General features: G+C 42.2%; 1 protein-coding gene across 4 annotated transcripts in view; it reads right to left on the bottom strand.

Moving 5' to 3' along the window:
• LOC118398107 (atrial natriuretic peptide receptor 1-like) overlaps positions 1-11813 on the bottom strand; it is a 114542-nt gene extending 102729 nt beyond the window's left edge. The window contains exons 1-3 of one of the 4 annotated variants that reach the window (XM_035793141.2): positions 11665-11813; positions 11057-11112; positions 9277-10093 (exon numbers count right to left, since the gene is read on the bottom strand). In XM_035793141.2, coding sequence (XP_035649034.1) covers positions 9277-10093; positions 11057-11112; positions 11665-11731 — 940 coding nt within the window. In that variant the 5' untranslated portion in view covers positions 11732-11813. Of the gene's footprint in view, positions 1-9276; positions 10094-11056; positions 11134-11664 lie in introns of all 4 variants that reach the window. The other 3 variants (XM_035793142.2, XM_035793140.2, XM_035793144.2) reach the window with 3 other exon arrangements.
• Positions 11814-23145: the final 11332 nt, after the last annotated feature.

Below are 23145 nucleotides of genomic sequence, written 5' to 3'. Positions count from 1 at the left end.
ACACATAATTATCTGCAAGGTCCCTCAGTCGAGCAGTGAATTTCAAACACAGATTCAACCACAAAGCCAGGGAGGTTTTCCAATGCCTCATAAAGAAAGGCATTTATTGGTAGATGGGGTAAAATACATTTTTAGAATGACATTGACTATCTCTTTAAGCATGGTGAAGTTATTAATTACACTTTGAATGTTGTATCAATGCACCTAGTCACTGCAAAGATACAGGCGTCCTTCCTAAGAGAAAGGAAACCACTCAGGTATTTCATCATGAGGCCAATGGTGACTTTAAAACAGAGTTTTCTCCTATCGCAGCCATTAAACTCTGAGGATGGATCAACAACAATGTAATTACGCCACAATACTAACCTAAATGACAGAGTGAAAAGAAGGAAGACCATACAGAATAATAAATATTCCAAAACATGCATCCTGTTTGCAATAAGGCACTAAATTAAAACTGCCAAAAATTTGGCAATGAAATTAACTTTATGTCCTGAATACAAAGTGTTATGTTTGGGGCAAATCCAACACAACAGAGTAACACTCTTCATATTTTCAAGCATAGTGGTGGCTGCATCAAGTTATGGGTATGCTTGTCATCACCAAGGACTGGGAGTTTTTTTTAAGATAAAATATTTGCCAGGTAATATTAGCAGGTTGACTAAGTTCTCTGACATTATGTTCAAATGTTTAGCTCGGAGTAACATATTTCCATTCCGTCGAACCCATTTTTCTTGTGTCGAGGAAGTACATATGGCAGAGTTGGCTTCTACGTGGTGAAAGAAAAGCAGCAGCAGGCCCATCTTGTTTACACACTACGTCCAGCACGTCCATGACGAGCGACGGCGGGTCTTGCATACGGCAAACAGCAGCAATTACAGCCTCTCCTGTCTTGGCACACGGCACGTAGGCCTCACATCTCCAGCGACAACAGATGGCCCCCTTTATTATAGCCCACTGAATCCAGGGGAGCGTTTGCCATGTTAACCGGACCAGCAATCTTTCGACCAGCGTCATGTTCAACCGTATCAGCCGTAATAAATCAGATAGGGTCAGACCCTTCGCTCCTCTGTGTGTTTTCCCGTGTGTGTGTGTGTGTGTGTTGTGCCATTTACCGAGGCGTCGAACCCGGAGCCGCGCCTCAGTGGTTTTTCAGCCAAAGAACATGCCACGTCTGTTGCTTAGCCGCACCGGTGTCCAGGTGCATCGTCCTGTCTGAGTGTTAGACCTAAACACTGACCCCCCCTCAGGTGGATTCCTCTTCAGTTGTCTTTCAAATCTGGCTCAATTGGAGGGGGTGTTAGATTCAGGGTGCGTTCAGCAATGTCCGGTCAACTGTACTTCATACCCGTACTGACCGCCATGGACCATCTAAGGTGGATATCTGTCAAACCTGGATCGTTTGAAAGGGGTTGCTTGTTTTTTTTTTAACAGGTGTGATAGCATTTTCTGACAAAATGAAGAGGGAAAAAAAAGGCGACCTAGTTTGCCAATAGGAAAAGATGTTAGATTCCCAGCTGGTGTGAAAGTAATTCTCTCCAATTCAGAGAAGTGGAACGATATCGTATCATTTTGCCCCAGCGCACAAGGCATCAGTTTACCTTCTCAGTTGATGTGACAACTCAACCAATGATCAACCTCTGTTCAAGCATATAATTTGAAATGATGACAGGTGGCGTGTTCACTCAAAAACTATAATCCATTCTATTGACAAACAGTCAGTGCTGACTTAAACTGTTGTCGATAGTGGCAAATAAAACATTTCACAGTAGCAGTTGCATAGATAAAACTGAACATAGCCTCATGAATGGTAATAGTTGCTTTATTTTACATGATTTAATGTGCGTGACAAAACTTCTAGGGACGCCCTTGCTTGCACAACCAATTTCTAGTTTGAAGTGAATCAAATCCAGGCAAGTTGAAGTAAGTGAATAAATGCTTGCAAATAATCTCTACAGTTCAGCAACCTAACAATGTAACAACAATTAAAGCAAACACGAGTTTGTCTGTTCAATTTGTAACCATGTCCCCAGAGTTAATGTAAAAGAAGTCCCCCTGGGGTACAATTCACTGTAGACACTCTAAGAATGCAGAGTCCTGTCAACATATCCCACCTAGAGTGTGATGAGCTAAGGCTCTGCCATATTGCTCCTGTAGAAACTGGTCCGTTTTTTTTTCCTACATCCGCGTATTTAGAAAAAGACAAGCAATTTAAAGGAATTGAGGTGAGGGTCAAAAATGTAGGATTTTGATTAATTGGAGTCCAAAGTTAACCTTGTACAACATTCTGGAAGTCTTGCGAGCTTACATTCAGTTAACCGACACGGATTCAGCAGTAATCAGTCTGGTAAAGGCTAGTCCAAAGTTACTCTGCTGAAGCATGCATATGTCAGTTCTCAAAGTCCTGGCTTGTAAAATTATTTATGGCAATTGCAGTTAAAAGTTTAGGTAAAAAGCAAATCTTTGATTTGATTTACGTCTATCTGGGAGTATTGAACATCCACACATTCAATTTAGCCTGTCAGATGCACATGCATAGACAAAGTGACATGTTTTCGAACATATGGTTATTGTGTGTGTATTTGAGAGGGAGAGAGAGAGAGAGAGAGAGACTGTGTGCTTCTGTATGTTTGAGAGCAAGTGAAAGAGAGGGAGTAAAGAGTTGTGGTCACACTGACAGTTCCACTGTGCGCCCGATGAAAATATACGACACGGGAGGGCAGGTGACAGCTCCTGTCATGCCCACACGTCCCTGCGCAGATGCTGCCTGTCGCCATGGAAACTATCTCCTCGGCTCAGACATGATTGCGGATCCTCCTCTCCGTCAAACTTTCATCATGGCACATCGGGAGTAGGAAAGAAAATGGAGCATCTATCCAAATACCATGACAATGCCAGTGCCTCATAAACTCACAAATCCAGCTAAAATGCGGTTTAGACGTAGTGAGCTTTACAAAGCAGCTCTGTGCTTTCATTCACACTAAATGTGTATTTCTCTCGTTCCTTCTGTTTTGGCTCTCTTGGTATTTCTTTCTTTCTCAGAGATACCCCTCACTGGCCAAGACTCCGCCATCTCTTTCTGTCTTTACTTCTCTCACTTGTTTCTATGTTTCAAACTAATTGTTTTGTAACTTTCTTTGCGACTACACAGGGCAAGTAATATTTATGCAAGTAAGGTACTACAATTGGTTGAAATTTGAACAGGAGGATAAACAGCCAGAACTAAATAGTTTGGAATGCGATCAAAAAAAATGACTTTGCATATTTCTCTGGGAGTAAGTTAAACCAAACTGTTTTCTAATTGCCCCTCGGGTTGTTCGACAAGCTGCCACATTCTGACACACTCAGTCTTCCCTTCTGGTGAGATCTATGACTCTGATCCAAATACTCTTTATCAGCATGACTGTGAAAGACGCAATGCTACCGGGGTAATTAGAAGTAATAATGGAACAGTATTATAAAAGCTCTCCCAGCTAGCACATTTAGTTTCTTGGAAGCTGTGGGAACGTATGCTTTTGGTTTCACATTGGTTGTGGGAACGAAGCCATGCATTTCCTGACCGGTAAACTGAACATTTTTTAAAGGTTCTGAGAATAGAAGTGAAAATGTTGCCTGTTCTGGGAACTTTCATTTTTAGGTTGCAGGGAGGTTCTGAGAATGTTTTACTCTGGTTCATTGGAGATTTTCCTGGGAGGTTTTATTAACACTAACAATGGAAATTATAGGTTATTTGGAGGTTTTTGAATAACTTTCTAAAAACTTTGATTGAACATTTCATTAAAGACTTTTAATAACACTGCTAGCTCATTTTGAGTTAACTTTGTTGTACCAATCACAGATAGGACACATGGAAATTAATTACCTAAACATGCAAACACATTTTTTTTTATTGTGACATGGCATCAGTGAGATTTGAACCTATAATCTTCTGTTCTCTATCCATGGAATGAGTCCACTGTGCCACCAGCTAGCATTCCATTAGTTTTTTACGCATTCAAAGCTGTTCATTTTAGTATTTTCAAACAGACCCCATTCAAAGGAACAAAGCACTGATTAAGATCAGGTGTAGCCAATCAGTGGGTGCCACCAACACACCTGAACACATAAAACAAGATATTATCCTCTAAGAGTTTTGTTGATGCTGAGAATGGCGTGTATATTTTTAAATAACATTCTTAGAACGTTCTCTGAACATTAAAGTTGTGGTTTTTATGGAACGTTTTCTTAATGTTCTCAGAACAATTTGAGAACATGACCGACCCAATTATCATAGAAAAATGCAAGTTATAGATCTTTCATTCCCAATGAAAGTAAGTCTAAGTGGTAGATCTGTTTTATGTGCACTCTTTCTATACTTCCCGTTCTTAAGTGTCTTTTCAGCTTCTTAACAGCTTCTACCCCCAAGCCATTAGACTCCTGAACAGCTAATCAAATGGCTACCTGGACTATTTGCATTGACCCCCCTCACCCCCCATTTTTACGCTGCTGCTACTCTGTTTATTATCTATACATAGTCACTTTACCTCTACCTACATGTACATTTTCTTATTTTTGTATATATTTTTTTTACTTCAGTTTTTACTTCAAACTGCATTGTTGGTTAAGGGCTTTTAGTAAGCATTTCACAGTAAGGTCTACTGTTGTATTCAGCACATGTGACAAATACAATTTGATGATTTTTACTTTCGGTTTTGCACACCAGCTTCAAAACAGCTCAAAATACAATACTTGTGATTATGGAAAATATACTGCATTTCACAGCAGTTTAGATGGTACAATGATTCTCTACACAATAACTCCTTGTTTTGTCAGATAAACTGAAATTATTCAAATTTTAGCAACCAGGAAACGGCGGAGAGATTTCTGCATAGTGCATTTTTAAATAGAATCCCGAAGAAACGTTATGCTGAAGTACTGAAATTCCCCCAGAAGAACGTTGTTTCTTAATGTTCTCTGAAATATTTGAAAACATTCCTAATGTCAAATCAGTTAGAAAACATTCTGAAAAATGTTTTCCTTCTCTCATTCTCTCTCTCTATCCCCTTCTCTTGCCTTCCAGTCTAACAAACCGACACTATCCCCAGCTTTGATTTAATAAATGCTGCTGGGGGGGTAAACAAGAAGGATGAGACAGCCACAGCACCACTAAGTAATCCCACACTGGAAGTCTCCATGCTGTTTGAATTAGGGGCGCTCTCTGCCTCCACTCCAACCCAAAGAGCCAGAGAAACCAGGCTTATATTTTGCCTTTTAAATGGGACTGCTGGCTCCGATATATATCTCTGCTTGCAAATCACTTCATCAAATGACGTTGTTACAGAGCTCCCCCCCAACGCCTCTCCCCCAAAACCCAAACCCCTTTTACCACCAGCCTTAAATCATTCCAGAGGCCCTGGGGCTTGGACAGGCTATAACCGAAAAAATACAAGAGGAAAACACTCGGATATTGTACGGAGCCCTGGGTAATTGAAAGAATAATTCATTTTAAACAGTGTGTTCTGACCAGTTAAGAGTGGTTCCCATTGGTTTCCTAATCTTGTGAAGCGGTGGTTGTTGAAGGGAGGCAGAGGGGGCACTGATGGTCCTGTATTATTTTTGACCAACCACAAAAACTTCAGGCTCCTGGTGAGGGAGAGGGAGTGCAGTGAAGACCATGTGAGAACGGAGCATCCCTCACAATGGACTGGGGTAGAGCTGAAGAGCCAGCCATCCCGCTTCTCTCTCTCCTACCCATCACCACTCCACTCCTGCTGGGTCAGCTTAGCCTGCAAATTGATTCCCCGGTTGCTCGGTGAGACAAACGACTGTGTGACAGTCAATAAACTCAGATGGCGATCATACGGGGACGGTACCAGAAATAGCCCTACAAAACATTAGAGAACAAAAAAATCTGGATAAATGATGTTTCACAGGAAATATCTTGGTGTAAGAAATGTCCCGAGCCATTTGCCTTATAAAGTCAAAGAGGGGCCACTGGATTGACCTCTTGCTTAAGTTTGGGACTTTTAATTAGAAATGTTGTCGTACCCATGTGGGAACTGGGGGAGTGGGCTGAGGCCGGGCACAGCGCGAGGTGGTTCCTGACAGGGCAGTTATACCACCAACATTCTACCATTCAACTTCATGTCATGTCTTCTTTCAGAAACCATGAGCCACACTATCAAAATTCCACATTTACAGCTATGCAGAAAGCCAAATAAATTGAAAGAAGCCATGTTAAAATGAATACCATCTGCTAATAGTAATCAAATAGCTTATGATCAAATTGAAGAAGTCAAAAGTAAAATCTATAGAAAATGATGAGTTCTGATCATTCAATGTGCTTTCAAGTACCTTCTTCAGTGTGTCCTGAGGCTAAGAACACAAAGTACTGGCAACAGAAATGCATATGTCTACTAAAAGGAAACAAAGACTTTCTCCATTACAATCCAACTAGAACCAATCAAGTGTTCCCATTCACACATTGTTGGATTTTACAGCCAACTAGATACAGTTTCTTGTGGATTAATTCCAAAATAAATAATTCAGTAGTGTGAAAAAATGCTTAATGAAATGCTGTAGGTCTTAGAAGGTAAAACAAGCTCCCTCTTCCGTTCCCATTTGCCCTTTGTACATGTCCCTCATCCGTTCACATTTGCCCTTTGTACATGTCCCTCTTCAGTTCACATTTGCCCTTTGTACATCTCCCTCTTCCGTTCACATTTGCCCTTTGTACAAGAGTTATTTTGCCTGGACATGACAGCTTTGTCTCAGGTCAACTGCACACTCAAACAGCACACCAACTGAAGGGCTCCAGAACATGTTTATTTTAATCCTCTCTCTCTAGGTGGCCTCCTCCAGTATGTCTTGGACTCTCTCTTGGGGGAAGACCCAGTCTGACAACACATTTCAACATCTGAACTAGCCAATTATCGAATTAAAGCCGAATTAAAGCCACATCGAATTAAAGTTCACAGTACTCAAAAACTTCATATTGGATATATTGATTGCTTGGTGGTGGTTCAGTTAAGGGTGCTAGCCAGTGAGCACTTATAACTGCAATATGTAACTTTTTGGGTAATCTAAACAAAATCACATAGAAATGTGAATTATAGATCTGTCATTCTCATTGAAAGCAAGTCTAAGAAGTGGTAGATTTTGTCTATGTACGCTATTTCTATGCTTCCCATTCTAAAGTTGAGTTTTTGTGTCTTTTACTTTCAGTTTTGTACACCAGCTTCAAACAGCTGAAATAACAATATTTTTGGTTATGGAAAATATATTTCACAGCGGTTTAGATGGTAGTGATTCTCTACACTATACTTGCTCACATAAAATGTAAATTAGGCAAACTATTTGAATTTTAGAAACCAGGAAATGTCAGAGCAATTTTGGCATAGTGCACCTTTAATTAGTTACATATTTGAAATAACAATGAAGCACTCAAGTACATAATAAGGTTATCTGTATGCCAAGTGGAGTTGCCTCTGCTGACGTTGGCCTTAACTTTCCACTGCTATTTGGTGGGGAGGTGCCCAACTTAGTGTGTGTGTGTGTGTGTGTGTGAGAGAGAGAGAGTTTTCAGGAACATGTTCTGTCAGCATTTCCTGGACGCATTTCCCTCTACTTCTCTCCTAAACTTTAGTGCCTGTGTGGCCTGACTGCAACAAGGTGATGCCAGCGAGGCTCCTCACACCTGCAGACAGTGCCAGACGCAGCATCTCTTAAATGGGAAGACGTGGTGAGATGTCGTTTCAGAATGTGCACACAGGGTGTTCTCCTGCTGCCATATGGATAGGACCACTGCCACACACAGAGCTAAAGCAGAGGAGTGGACTAGTTATGATTCATATTTGACCTAGATAGTTTGTGTGTATGCATTGATTGGTAGGCTACGTGTGCCGTTTAAAAAAAAAAAGTATGTAGTTTTGTCTATTAATGTTCTGTATTATGTCATGTTTCATGTGGACCCCAGGATGAGTAGCTGCTGCTTTTGCAACAGCTAATGGGGATCCTAATAAAATACCATCCATAGCCCAGCAAAGCAGGGAGTACTATTCAACTTCCTTTCAACGCTATTGTACTTCAACTCTTGCCGTCTCTCTGACAGCAGGACTACGTCGTCTAACTATTTGCACTCTATCTGTAGATCTTTATTTATCTTTCACCATCCTGTTTCGTCCATTATATCTTTGACAGACCCATCACTTTGCTTGTGCACATGCTCTCTTTTTCACTCTAACTCCCTCTCCACTCTCCATTTTTTTTACCTGCCAGGATTCATTGTCCCCCACAATGAAATCGGGGAGGGGACTGTGGATTTGTCTCCGTCCGTTAGTCACATGCGACATCTCTCACAGCACTGGCCCAATTTTGACGATACTTGGGTGAATGATACGGCTTGCCACAGAGATTGTTCGTGGAGGACGAGATGTTTACTGTTGCCTTGTTTTAATTCCAATTTCTCTAAAATAGTTGTTCCCTTGGTGGAATTTAAAAGTGGAGAGTGAAAAATGAGTTGTGTTTGTTGTCTTTGTTGTATACATTATCATGCTGTCTGTTAAATGTGTGTTAACAGATGTCTGTTTTCTCTCCCTCACTGTGTTGTGTGTTAATTGTCGTTGTTGACAGCAAGTTGACAGCATTTTGAATACTCGATCTGCCAGGGCAATGCATTAATTCGGCTTTTGGTTACATTTTCCATCTAGGTCCATCTGTTTGACTCACTAGGTCAACAAAACATAAGCTCAAATAATATCATTCAATCTATTGGACTTAAACTGTGCATGTGCAAGTAGGCCTAATTCTGGTAATTGGGACGTCATGTGTCGACATAATTAGTAAGTTTACAGGTCAATTCAAAATAATTAAAAGAGTGGTTGGAAATGAAAACAGCATACACATGGGGGTCTTAAAATAAGGACCAACTGGGAATGACTGCTCGCTACAGCTTCATGAAATAACGGAATTAAAATACTGCCAAAAGCAACTATTCAGGCCACTTATTTTCACACATGAAACATATGACTTTAATGCGCGGTCATAAAAATTTGACCAAATCTACTGCTAGCTGAGTTTGTGACTGATTCAGAGCTATTTTCTCATGTCTCTGGCATGAGAAAACCATGTCAACATGTACGTACGCGTCTGTATGCAATTGTACAAACAAACCAAAAACATTTCATATCAAGATGAGAACAAGGAACAGTCACCCAGATAATGGCAGAGGGTGTCCACAAGACTTTAGGTAGAAAAAGGACAAAGGTCAGATGGACAGAGATTAGACATGGAGCTCACCTCGGGCACTCTGGCTGATGACACTGATGAGGTTATCATACTGGACCGGTCCATTCTGCTCATTGAAGACCTTGTCTGCTGTGGTGATGTTGTCCAGCTGCAGCTGCGTGTACAACCCCTCGGCCGTAAAGTAGTACGGCCGGTCGTCTTTCTTGTTGTCGCTGAACATGAGCATGGCGTGTCTGTGCCAGCCAAAATGCCGATGCAGGCGCACCCCAAACTCGCCCAGCTTCTTGTGCGTGGGGCCCGTGTTGGTGATGGACGTGTACAAGTGGAAGCCGATGGCCGCTGCCCCGGCCGTCACCATGGGAACGTCCCAGTGGGTAGTGAAGCGGCCCACGGGAGACGAAGCATAGTCACAGCCAGGGCCGATGAAGGCCCATGGGTCGTAGGAGAACTTAAAGTCCACGGCCACCAATGGCGCCACTGAGTCGGAGCAGACGCCGTCTTTGTTTTCGCTGCTGTCGTAGACTATTCGAAGGCGGTGGCCCGGTAGCAGGGTGGGGTCGTCATTGACTCGCTCCAGAGCCCTCATCAGAGCGGGTCCCACGCGAGGCCAGGCCCACGGGTATTCAGTGTTGCTCAAAGGCAGAATAGCAGCCAGTGTCACATTCTGGGGTTCCGAAAGTCCATTGAAAGGCAGCTCGAGCTGGAGTGGTTCGGTCCTGAGTAGCGGGAAAACCAGAAACAGCAGAGGAACCCCCAGTCGTCCCTGCCACCACCAGGTTCTCGTCCTCTGCATTGCTGGGTTGGACTCGGGCATCACCATCAACCACAGAGGGGCTGGCAGGAACAAACACACAGTGCATGAGGTGGCCTGTGAATAATGATTTATAACATGACACCAACCCAACTCCCAGAGGCATGTGGCCTTTATTTTGAATGATTCAGTTCAATTCTGTAGCAGGATTTTGAATAACCACTAGATAAGAGTACCAAAGTAGTGTTGAATTTATTCTATGTGAAATACCATGGAATTTGGATGGATGGCGATTGACAGAATAAGCATTTAAAAAAGGTGGTGGTGGGGGATAAGGGAAGCATCATGGTATTAACAGGTTCTAATCTACTTATTTGGTGTGTGTGGATAAGACACATGATATGATAAAGTCTAGCATTTGACTGCTTTGTTAGTGAGGATGGCTAGACCTGCCACTGTATACTTAACTTTAAATAGCTTATATAGCAATTGCCTAACAGTCAGTTTCTTACTTGAGACACCAAAAAATGTAGTATAACCCCGTAGCCAACCTGTCACTAGTTTAAAATATTCACTACTATGCCATTGCGTGTGTGAAGCCAAAACTAACTCAGCTGTCAGTGCGTGCTCATCTTTGCAGCCAAATAGGCTAGCTACTCGAACTGTTACTATCAGATAGCCTATTGTATGGATCATCAATCAACTAGATTCAGACGATGTTTTCTTGAGAAGATGGTCACGGGGCTCGAACATAATTACAAATCATTTGTAGACTGCAAATTGACCGCAAGAAGCCCAAACAGATATCAAAGTTGACAAACAAGCATTTCAAACCGTGCTTACATTTTCACAAGATCACATCTCTATTGTGCGTGCGTACTTCGGGAGAAATATCCAAAATTAAAATCACTAAGAACAGATTTGCTGGTGTTTTTACAGTCTTTTATGTCCCCCCTCTTCCCCACAAACAAATCTCGGGGAACCAAATAAAATCACCAGTGGGATGGCAGTTGGGGAACCCTGGACTATTGCGTGAAACTTTCTATGATTGGCCTAAATTGAATTAAAATGACATTTTACCTTAATGTCGATGGTTATTTCTCGCCATGTTATCAGTTGATTGTCTCCCGGCTGTCCTGTCAATGGAAGATGCGAGGCTGTAAAGACATTGCACGATAAATATTTGTTGCTCACCACTCCTACTAGAGTGCAAATCCCTGATCTCCTGACTCTTTCCTTCAGTTTAGTTTGAACAGGAGATTTGAACTGTTGTTTTCTTTAATTGGCTACTTCAACGCAGAAAACCGTTTATTAAAAAAAGAGCTCTCTAGGTATGCCAGGAGTGTCTATGAACTAGGCTATAGGCTAAACTGCTAAATTGGCAACACTAGGCCCATAGGAAAATTCTCTAAGCTCTGGCTGGTATTTGGGATCATAAATAACACAAAAGTTAGCTGAAAATCTGCAGTAGGCGACTGAATTATTGCGTAATGTATATCACTTTTGTTGTTTTGAAGAATGAAAAAAACCGGCTAATTATTTCAATCTGTAGCCGCTGCTTCTTAACCTAAATTCCAACACATGTTTTGCTGGTGCTGTGAAGGCAGCGATTTTACTCGTCTGTTGTTGATTCCATTAATGCTCAAAGTTAAAATAGCAACTAAACATCCAAAGTTCTCGATGCCGACCGATAAACCGAAGTGTCATTCTTAGCGTTGCGTGCGGTGGTTTCCTCTCTGCGCACATCGCCAACATTCAGCTCATACAGCAACACACAAGGATCTATCGCTCTGATGAATAAGCGCTGGGGAGCTCCGGGCACAAGGGTAACCAGTCTGTGTGCGCTGCAGTGTGATAGGCTATATTTGCTTTTGTGCACAGGGCTGGGAAGGGTGAGGCATATACCATTACATTACCATGTGTCATCAATAACAAGAGATGTGCGCCCAAGGGATGGATGGGGAGCTGTGTCATTGCAGGGACATTTATGCCAAAACATGTTGTTTGATTGTGTGGATAATGAACGTATGCATTGTCATTGTTCCCAAATGCATGTACTGTAATAGTTAGAATATCAGGGCTGGTGGGCTGATTTCCAGATAAATGCTTAATTGGGTGAGCTTGTTCGATGTGCACTTCTGAAACCATTGTTCCTCAAACTGAGTAAGCAAGCTGAGATAGTGTATTTTTTTTTGCCAAATGTCTAAGGTTAACTGTGATTGCAAACGGTAATCCAGTCACTCCTATTATGACTGGATAGCGATGTAGGTTAATGTTCGTGACTTCTGCTAAAGGAGAGCAACAATGTATTTAACAATTGCCTACTACTGACTGTCGCTAAACTAGATATTGAAGAATTTCTGCCCATCGCACGCTCCGCTTCCTTTTCATTCTAAAACATACTATTTTTGTAAAGGTCCATTAAGCTTTTATTGCCACTTAGTCCTTCTCCCCTCAATAGTCTTCACTGCACTTTAATTTCACCTTGCCCTACCTCGTGTCTTGCATCACTTGCAAGCGTGTTCTGCTCGCTTAACTTCCAGCTCAATAGAGGGAAAACAAGCGCTCGCTTGCTTCCCGGACGCCGGGAGGCGGAAGAACGTGTGTATGCAGTGCCAAGCGGAGGTGAAGCTTCCCGAGTCATGGCCACTCGTAAATCATCCGCGGGATGCATGATGCCTTTACTTCCAACAGAGGAGGAGTTCATTCACCATGCTCCTCTTACCCCGGCATGTGTTTTTTCTTGGCTAATGTACAACCTTCCTCCACTACTGTCCACCCACCTTACCCATTCTCTCCCCTCTCGTTCCCTCGTCCTTCTGCCCAAGCCGCACTCCAAAAGGCTGCAGGATACAGTTTACAAAACAGGATGTGGCACAGTTGTGCACTCCCTTTCTCCCCTGTGCCTTTTCCTGGATATTATCACCGACCTCCGGACAGACCCCCCTCACACACACACACACACACACACACACACACACACACACACACACACACACACACACACTCTTCCGCCCCCTCCCTCTTCTCTTCCACTAGGCCCGTGCACTCAGGTTATTGGTCATCACACTGCTCTGACAATTAAACACATGCTTCCCTCTTCCCTACCCACACTACTAACTGGTGGAAGACAGAATACCTCTGGATAAAATGGCATGAGATCAGTAGTCTCTTATGTAGCTATCTTACACATGAACATACAGATATAAGACTAGAAAACCTCCACAACATGTGGTGTTTTGCTTTCCTCCAGCTCTTGATGACTCTTTCCCTGCACTCCCACTAGCATTTTCTGCCCAGCGAGTTGCATGTGATGACGCCTAAGCTCTCTGTGTCCTTTTCCCCTTCTCTCTGGTCTCTGTCCCTTTGAACCTGCTGAATCACACTGTTCCAAAGCTGCTAATGGTGTCACTGAGTAAAATAGAGAGCCGAACATCGCTGTGGTGACAGATATTGATGTGTGTGTGTGTGTACACGCACACACATTTGCGGGTCTGTGTGGGAGTGGGAGAGTGCCTTGATCTTACTACAGAAAATTAGTTACCACTTGCCTCCATGGTTCTGACATGATGCAGCTTCACTAATGATGGTTTGCATCACCGTGTGTGTTCGCCTGTGAGTGTGTTCGCAAGCTACAGTCTAGTAAAAAAAAATGTTATGAAAAACATCCCCAGTCGAACATTCCTCCTCCACCAAACTTTACAGTTAGAACTGTGCATTGGGGCAGGTAGCGTTCTTCTGGCATCCGCCAAATCCAGATTTGTCCATCAATCCAGAGAATGCGTTTCCACTGCTCCAGAGTCCAAGCTTTACGCCACTCCAGCCAATGCTTGGCATTGCACATGGTGATTTTAGGCTTGTGTGCAGCTGCTTAGCCATGGAAACCCATTTCATGAAGCTCCTGACGAACAGTTCTTGTGCTGACTTTGCTTCGAGAGGCAATTTGGCACTCAGTAATTATTTAACTAGGCAAGTCAGTTAAGAACAAATTCTTATTTACAATGACGGGGCTGGGGCTGGGATTTAAAATAAAAATATAGCACAAAACACACATGACATGAGACACCGCAACACTACATAAAGAGAGACCTAAGACAACAACATAGCATGGCAGCAACACACGACAACACAGCATGGTAGCAGCACGACATGGCAGCAGCACAACGTGGTAGCAGCACAAAACATGGTACAAACATTATTGGGCACAGACAACAGCACAAAGGCAAGAATGTAGAGACAACAATACATCATGCAAAGCAGCCACAACAGTCCGTAAGAGTGTTCATGATTGAGGCTTGAATGAAGCGATTGAGATAAAACTGTCCAGTTTGCGCTTTAGCACTCGGTGGTCCCGTTCTATGAGCTTGTGTGGTCTACCACTTCGTGGCTGAGCCGCTGTTGCTCCTGGACGTTTCCACTTCACAATAACAGCTCTTATATTTGACCGTGGCAGCTCTAGCAGGGCAGAAATTTGACGTACTGGCTTGTTTGAAAGGTGGCATCCTATGACGGTGCCACGATGAAAGTCAGTAAGGCCATTTCACAGCCAATGTTTGTCTATGGGAATTGCGTGGCTGTCTATGGAGATTGCATGGCTCAATTTTATACACCTGTCAGCAACGGGTGTGGTTGAAATAGCCCGAATCCACTAATTTGAAGGGTTGTCCACATACTTTGGTTTGTGTGTATACAGTCCATTTGGTAAGTATTCAGACCCCTTGACTTTTTCCACATTGTTTTCACGTTACAGCCTCATCAAGCCACACACAATACCCCATAATGACAAAGCAAAAAGAGGGTTATAGAAATGTTCATATATATATATATTTTTTTACAATTATCACATATACATAAGTATTCAGACCCTTACTCAGTACTTTTCTGAAGCACCTTTGGCAGCGATTACAGCCTCAAGTATTCTTTCGGTATGAAGTTACAAGCTTGGCACACCTGTGTTTGGGGAGTTTCAGCTCATTATATTTTTGTTCAGTGAGATGTGTGTGTGTGTGTATTGAATGTATTTATTTGTTTGGAGTAAGCTATTGTGTTCGCTGTTTCCGGTAATCAATAAATACTACTGCACAAAATTCTAAAAATCACCCGATCAGTGTCATACCATGTACAATATATGAACTGTCTAATCGATATGATGTTTCACCATATTGCAGACATGAAGAGACGCAGAGAATGGAGTTGGGTTACTTCTCAGTAACTTTGGGTTACTCTTTAAGCTTGTTGCATGCGTCGCAGTCGAAACAGTTTCCGCATATATTGTGACGAAATGTTTAGACTTTTTTGTTCGTTTGGGGTTCGGCAGGTCATTTTGTGGGGTGGTTGTTAAAGCACACATTACTTTTTCTTGAGGCAAGTTGATGTTCAGTAGCCAAAGTCTACGCCCCCTTGTCTGTGATTGGTCAACAGTACTACTCCTAGTAGGATTGTGAACTATGGAGGGGATTCTATTTAATAATTGTCGTCATTCAATGAAAGACGACTAGTTTTAATGAAAACATTCTCACATGAGAAATACTGCACGACTAAGACCTCCTCTGCAAAAATGTTAAAATCAATTACATGTTTCTTGATTTATATTGGATTAAAGCAAACTATTGTCTATACTGGATATGTTTTTGCTACGGTGTCTCCAACTATATTGCTGTTTTTCAAGCGAAGGTCTTTTTAGGGAGTATGCAAGTGTAACGGATGTGAAACGGCTAGCTTAGTTAGCGGTGTGCGCTAAATAGCGTTTCAATCGGTTACGTCACTTGCTCTGAGACCTTGAAGTAGTAGTTCCCTTTGCTCTGCAAGGGCTGCGGCTTTTGTGGAGCGATGGGTAACGATGCTTCGAGGGTGACTGTTGCCGTTGTGTGCAGAAGGTCCCTGGTTCGGGCGAGGGGACGGTTTAAAATTATACTGTTACACAAGGCACAGTCACTCGCGTCGCCTAGCCCTGCTAGGAGATAAACGTACCTAGTATGCGCGGGCGCCTTCAGTCATCATCTTCAACATTGTGACCTTCCATTATAGAGCTTTGCTTTGATGGGAGTTCATTTTTTATTCAAAAAAAAGTGTTAAGTATTTAACTGATGTGAATTTAGGACTATACATTCATATCAGTTGTGTTCATACATTGTATTCTTTTTCTATTGTGGATAGTGTTTGTGAGCCAATGGAAAGTCTACAAAACACTGATAAAACCAGCCTTTGTATTGAATCCCATTGGATTGTGTGCTTCCAATTTTGATCATCATGATTTAGTGATGGCAAAGAAAAATGTTTTGATCTACTGAGATTTTTGAAAAGACAGACTAACTTGGTTCTGGACTTAAGAGATAACTATGGTTGTGTTTTTTTTTTGCAGGCAGTAGTTTTATTTTGATGTATACGTTTGCCATTTTGATGGTATAGTTGAGATTAATGTATTTACATTTTGAAAAAAAAACAACACATTTACTGTTTTGGAAAGGGCCACAGAGTTCTGTCTTGTGAACTCGGTTTTGAAAATCGACAACATTGTTCCAAATTGTTTTTGTATGTGATTGAGAGAAGCTGTAATAGATACATCACATAAATGGGAAAAAAGAGGAGTCCCCACAAAACCTATACAGAGAAGTGTTGGGACGAGCCTACGGCCTTAAGTAATGCTAGGGAATGTACCACACACTCACACAGGTTTCCCTTGGAAACCATCTTGGCGTTAGCTGAAAATGGAAGTTGACATAAACCACACCTCTTTTTTGGTAAATACCATATGTAGCAGGACCTTTCACATTCCCATACATTAAACACCCCCACCCAATTGAGCCAGTGCAAGAAAATGACAACAAATGAGGTACAAATCACTGTTATCGTCGCAAATAGTCACTGGGCAGAGGCTGATGTAAACCAACAAAAAAAACTACAAATAAACAGATGCAAGTCCCGTATAAATAAACATATTGCATAGACCTGCAGTGTATATGTCGTACACTGGCTCAGGATGCAAAAAGCCAGTTACAGCAGCTACAGACTTTTTTACAGACCCTTTGCCCTCAGAGGAGGCCGTAGCCCGCAGGAGGCTCGTTTGAAGGCATCACAGCTGACAAGCTCAACTGAATGACTCATTTCTCATTACAGTTAGCCCATGAGAGGGAGTGCAGGAAACCGCCATGCCCCGTATGGGGGGGTTGTTGTTGTGCAGCTGCCAACCATGGGTAATCACAGCGGTGCAAGTTCCTGGTAGCAGCTGGAATTGAATTGAGTTTAAGAGAGGGCAGCCAATTGCACAAGGCTCTGATCACTTTCCAGAGGGCACGGAGACAAGTGTGGACAAGAAACAGCGAGGCAAGACGACAAGTCGAGCCGCCACAGTCGAGCTGCTACTGCATGAGTGAGACAACTGAGTCACAGTTGAAACAACCCCCCCCACTAGGCACAAACTGGTTGAATCAATGTTGTTTCCCAGGTTTTCTAACATTCCTTTCAGAACATTACAGCACAATCTTATTCCATTGTCAATTCAGTTCAGCATACTTTGTTACCATACTTATAATTTCAATTTTCTTTACTTTTAAAAGCCATGGTAGTTCAAATTATTATATTTTTTTTTTAATCACTCATACATACCAAACCAACAGAAAACAAAAGGAGCACAGGAAGTGATGCAGCCCAGGAAGCACACGTCCATTTTCTCAATATCTCTATTTCAGCTTAACCAAACTCCATTAGCCATGGCTCTCACCAAACAAAGCCATAACACACTCTGGCCATACCTGGGCTCCAACATGCCTCCGGACTGCATTCACTTCCTATGGGCATCCACCTGGCACACACAAACTGGGGGGTTTAAATACAGATGCATTAATCAACCAATAAAAATACTTATTTCATAAACATGCAAATGAATCACACCTGTGACAATATAATCAAAGCATTATTCGTTAGACCATTACTTAAACACTTATTAGTATGCATGCCCAGTTAAAGGATGCAACCAATCAAAGACACAGTTAATTGGTTACCCTTTAATCAGTTTAGGAAAACATCAAACACACCAGACATGGTTTTGATTTAACCTACTTTAAAAAAAGAAAAATCTTCAGCATTAAATTCCTAATTGGTCAAAATGAAAACTTTCGTACTGTGCACAGTAGGTGCTCAGTGCTGTAGTTTGGTGATCTTTGAATGCAGCAGGTATTCATTCTTAAAGTCGTTACTTAATGTATCGAGTTTGTATACCAATTCTGGGGTCAATTTGGTGAAATATTTTCACAATATTTTACATTGTTCGTCTGCATAATTCAAATCTAACATTCATTTGCATGAGACAAAGTCTAGTTGATCATTAGTTAGTGCTCTAGTCTCCTATGGTGCCAATGACATCTATAGTGCCACCAACTCGTCTGGTGCAGCCATCTAAGGTTGCAGTGACTTAATATTCACACAGCTTCTAAGGAAATGTACATGAAGTTTACATACCAAATTTTATGGCCCCATGTTCATCTGTTCAGTTCTTATAGCCCTGATGTGACATGGTGTCATCTGGTGGTGTTGCATTGCCGACGTTGAATGCAAAAATGAATCATTCTTAAATTGATTAGAGGCTAATTCATTGAGTCTGTATTCCAAATCTGGAATCAATCTGATGTGTGGTTCATGAGGAGAAGATTTGTAAAGTATTTTTAGCAGTCGCATATGTGCTAAAGTGCATCTATAGGAATGCAGCAACAATTTTTTCTTAAAACCAATCAAGACTGAGTGAATCTGAGGTTTGGTTCATAAGAAGATGATTGAGCATTGGTGTTACATAGTCAAATATATTGTTAATAGTTAGCTTATTTTTCACATCAATGCCAAATTTAACATGGTTCATCATTGTATTGGTTTTGAAGACCCAAGAAAGTTTCATGTTGATAGGCCACTGTGGAGTGGATTCACGAAGGCTTTAAATGGACACTGTGCTTCCACATCTGCATTGCTTGCTTGTTTGGGATTTTAGGCTGGGTTTCTGTATAGCACTTTGACATCGGCTGATTTCATGATGTATAAATAACTCAGCCATCTCTTAAGCAATCCCTTAACTTTTCTGAAACTAAGTTTACAGATCTACCATGGGTGTTAAAACCCCTCTCTCATTAACCCTCTCTCTGACCCTGGAAGAGACACAACATTTGTAGCCTTTCACTGCTGAGGTAGGCTACCATCCAGCGCCTCAGCCTGACTCTATTATTCAGGCATAGGGCATTTCACACCTGTGTGCTATGGACCAGTTTGCCAGGGAACTCAGTCAGCTGACCAGGGCCAGCCATTCACAGGCTCTACCTTCTGGAGGTAACAGACTTCCCCAACCCTGTGTTAGTGCATCACTGAACATGTAAGTGGACTTTGTTAGGGTTCGTGTGCATTTGATCTGTATACACGTGATCACACACAGAACAAGCAGTATGGCTGGTGGGTTATGTCAGGATGAGCCTACAGGAAGGGTACCACATGAGGGAGGAGGATGTCTTCCCTGTAACGCACAGGGTTGAGATTGCCTGCAATGACAACAAGCTCAATCCGATGATGCTGTGACACACCGCCCCAGACCATGACGGACCCTCCACCTCCAAATCAATCCCACTCCAGAGTTCAGGCCCAGGGGGAATGCTCATTCCTTCAACAATAAATGCGAATCCGATCATCACCCCTGGTGAGACAAAACTATGACTCGTCAGTGAAGAGCACTTTTTGCCAGTCCTGTCTGGACCAGCGATGGTGGGTTTGTGCCCATAGGCAACGTTGTTGCCGGCGATGTCTGGTGAGGACCTGCCTTACAACAGGCCTACAAGCGCTCAGTCCAGCCTCTCTCAGCCTATTGCGAAGAGTCTGAGCACTGATGGAGGGATTGTGCGTTCCTGGTATAACTCGGGCCGTTGTTGTTGCCATCCTGTACCTGTCCCGCAGGTGTGATGTTCGGATGTACCGATCCTGTGCAGGTGTTGTTTCACGTGGTCTGCCACTGCGAGGACGATCAGCTGTCCATCCTGCCTCTCTGTCTTAGGCGTCTCACAATACAGACAATGCAATTTATTGCCCTGGCCACATCTGCAGTCCTCGTGCCTCCTTGCAGCATGCCTAACGCACATTCACACAGATGAGCAGGGACCCTGGGCATCTTTCTTTGTTTTTCAGAGTCAGTAGAAAGGCCTCTTTAGTGTCCTAAATTTTCATAACTGTGACCTTAATTGCCTACCATCTGTAAGCTGTTTGTGTCTTAACGACCGTTCCACAGGTGCATGTTCATTAATTGTTTATGGTTCATTGAACAAGCATGCGAAACTGTGTTTAAACCCTTTACAATGAAGATCTGATTTTTTACGAATTATCTTTGAAAGACAGGGTCTTGAAACAGGGGCATAAACTGAGTTTATATGCTTCCTTAAGATGTTTATGTCAGGATTGCCTTCTGTAATCCCATGTTACATACTTCACAGTCACGTCCTGATATGGTCATAGCCACATCCAACATGGCTGCATGTTAGCATCCTAACCTTTGTAGCTGCCAACACTGATGCTAATGTCGTGGAAATTCTACACCAAGGACACCGGAAGTCAAAATTAAATGAATCACTCTTTATTATCACAAACAGAGAGGTTCACAAACTCAATCCAAGCTTGATGAAAACTCTGAAAAGGGTGAAACCTTTTAGGCTTTATATACTGCTACACAAACAAGTCATATAAGCATGATTTACATGGCGGCAGGGTAGCCTAGTGGTTAGAGCATTGGACTAGTAACTGAAAGGTTGCAAGTTCAAACCCCCGAGCTGACAACGTACAAATCTGTCGTTCTGCCCCTGAACAGGCAGTTAACCCACTGTTCATAGACCGTCATTGAAAATAAGAATTTGTTCTTAACTGACTTGCCTAGTTAAATAAAGGTTAAAAAAAATACTATGCTAGTCTTCTTTGTTTGCTGTGTGTGTCCCTGTCTTGCGTGTGGCAATAAATGTGTGTTCTGTACACCTGTCTCTTACTGGTAAATTATGTCCTCTTACCAGGACGCTGGGACAGTTGCAACTATATCTAAACCGGCACCTCTATCGGAGTCCACCACCAGTAGAAAAAAATACAATTTGGTGTTGTTTGGTTTTCCAAAATCTATCCTGGCGGACCTTAAGGGTCCTTGAGGCAAATGTGTTCAGCATGAGGAAAGAAACCTACATACAAAGTTTCAATGTCAAGCTGGGCGACAGATTTGAGTGAGACTGGTTATAACAGCATCACCTACAGGACAATCACTGCCATTCTATTTGACCAAGTTACTTGATTACATTTTAGTCACTTAGCAGACACTCTTATCCAGTGCGACTCACAGAAGCAATTACGGTTAAGTGCCTTGCTCAAGGGAACATCGACAGATTTTTCAACTAGTCAGCTCGGGGATTCAAACCACCGACCTTTCGGTTACTTGCCCAATGCTCTTAACAGCTAGGGTACCTGCCGCCCTAATGGCCTGTGGTTACCAACCTATGCTGGAGTTATTTGACATGTCAACAACAAAAAAAAACAGAGAACAAGAGTAGGTTTCACAGCTTTGCACTTTTTATTTTATGCATGTCACCAAACAATTCCATGCACATTAAAACAAATAGGATTCTTGATTAAAAGTGCATGATTCATTCATCGTTATCAGCACAATCCAATTCCATGTATACAACACATAGCCTGGTTACTAATAGTTTTGCAACTTTCCATTGGCCCACAGACACACAATCCCACAATAGAAACAAGGCAACAGTAAACATGTGGTCCCCCACGAATGATGCACCCCCCCCAGCACTGCTGGAAACAGTGAACACAATTTGCACACATTTCTCTTCTGATTAAACAATTTGTTCATATTCTGTGAACAAAGCATTTAACCAAAATTCACTGAAAATAATTGTATTTAAAGTTTTGCAAAAAGGGGTCTAAGATATCTAACTCAGGAACAAATGATCTGAAGATCTGTAAATGTATTTGAGAATTTGATCATTGCTGTTCTGCTGTAGATATATTTCAACACAGATCCCCAAAATACTTGTACGCGATTGAGAAAAACTGTAATACTGGAGAGGAGTCACACATACACTATATATACAAAAGTATGTGGACACACCTTCAAATTAGTACATTTGGCAATAGCTCACATCCATGCAATCTCCATAAAAAGATTGGCAGTAAAATGGCCTTACTGAAGAGTTGAGTGACTTTCAACGTAGCATCGTCATAGGATGCCCCCTTTCCAACAAGTAAGTTTGTTAAATTTCTGTGAAGCCTTGGCTGGAGTGGTGTAATGCTCGCCTCCATCGAACTCTGGCGCAGTGGAAACGTGTTCTCTGGAGTGATGAATCACGCTTTCCCATCTGGCAGTCCGACGGACAAATATGGCTTTGGCGGATGCCAGGAGAACGCTACCTGCCCCAATGCATAGTGCATACTGTAAAGTTTGGTGGAGGAGGAATAATGATCTGGGGCTGTATTTCATGTTTTGGCCGAGGCCCATTAGTTCCAGTGAAGGGAAATCAACGCTACAGCATACAATGACATTCTTGACAATTATGTGCTTCCAACTTTGTGGCAACAGTTCGGGGAAGGCCTTTTCCTGTTTCAGCATGGCAATGCCCCCGTGCACCCGATGCAAAAAGCATGGTCCATACCAAAATGGTTTGTTGAGATCGGTTTTGAAGAACTTGACCGGCCTGCACAGAGCCCAGACGTAATTAGGGTTTGCGGCAACTTCTACCTCAAGTTCCTGAAGGTCATTTCTGCTCATATGGATGAAAATGATATTGTTTCTTTTTTAGCGCTAAGCTAATGGCCAGTCTACACAGTATTTTGTTCTGGACAAAATAAAAGTTAGCATCAACATGGTATGGAGCATGGCAAATATGGACGTGAGATGCGTAGATAAGCATCAACTGTGTGGCCAAAATCAAATGGAGGGCATACGTCAACAGAGTCATTATTTTCTGTCACGTGATGGTAGTTCAAAACAATGTTGGTGCACATTTAACCATTACTACCTTGGCACAAGTATATAGAAGGATTTGGTAAAAGTACTGTAATTATCCAAGCAGATTGTAAAGATCAACTAGCCCCTGTTTAAATGGCACTCTTACTAGTCACCAATTTATGGTAATTTGATATGATATGACTGCAAGCTA

Source organism: Oncorhynchus keta, chromosome 19, assembly GCF_023373465.1.
Source record: "Oncorhynchus keta strain PuntledgeMale-10-30-2019 chromosome 19, Oket_V2, whole genome shotgun sequence".
In the NCBI taxonomy this organism is placed as follows: domain Eukaryota; kingdom Metazoa; phylum Chordata; class Actinopteri; order Salmoniformes; family Salmonidae; genus Oncorhynchus; species Oncorhynchus keta.
This window is presented reverse-complemented; position numbering and strand designations above follow the sequence as displayed.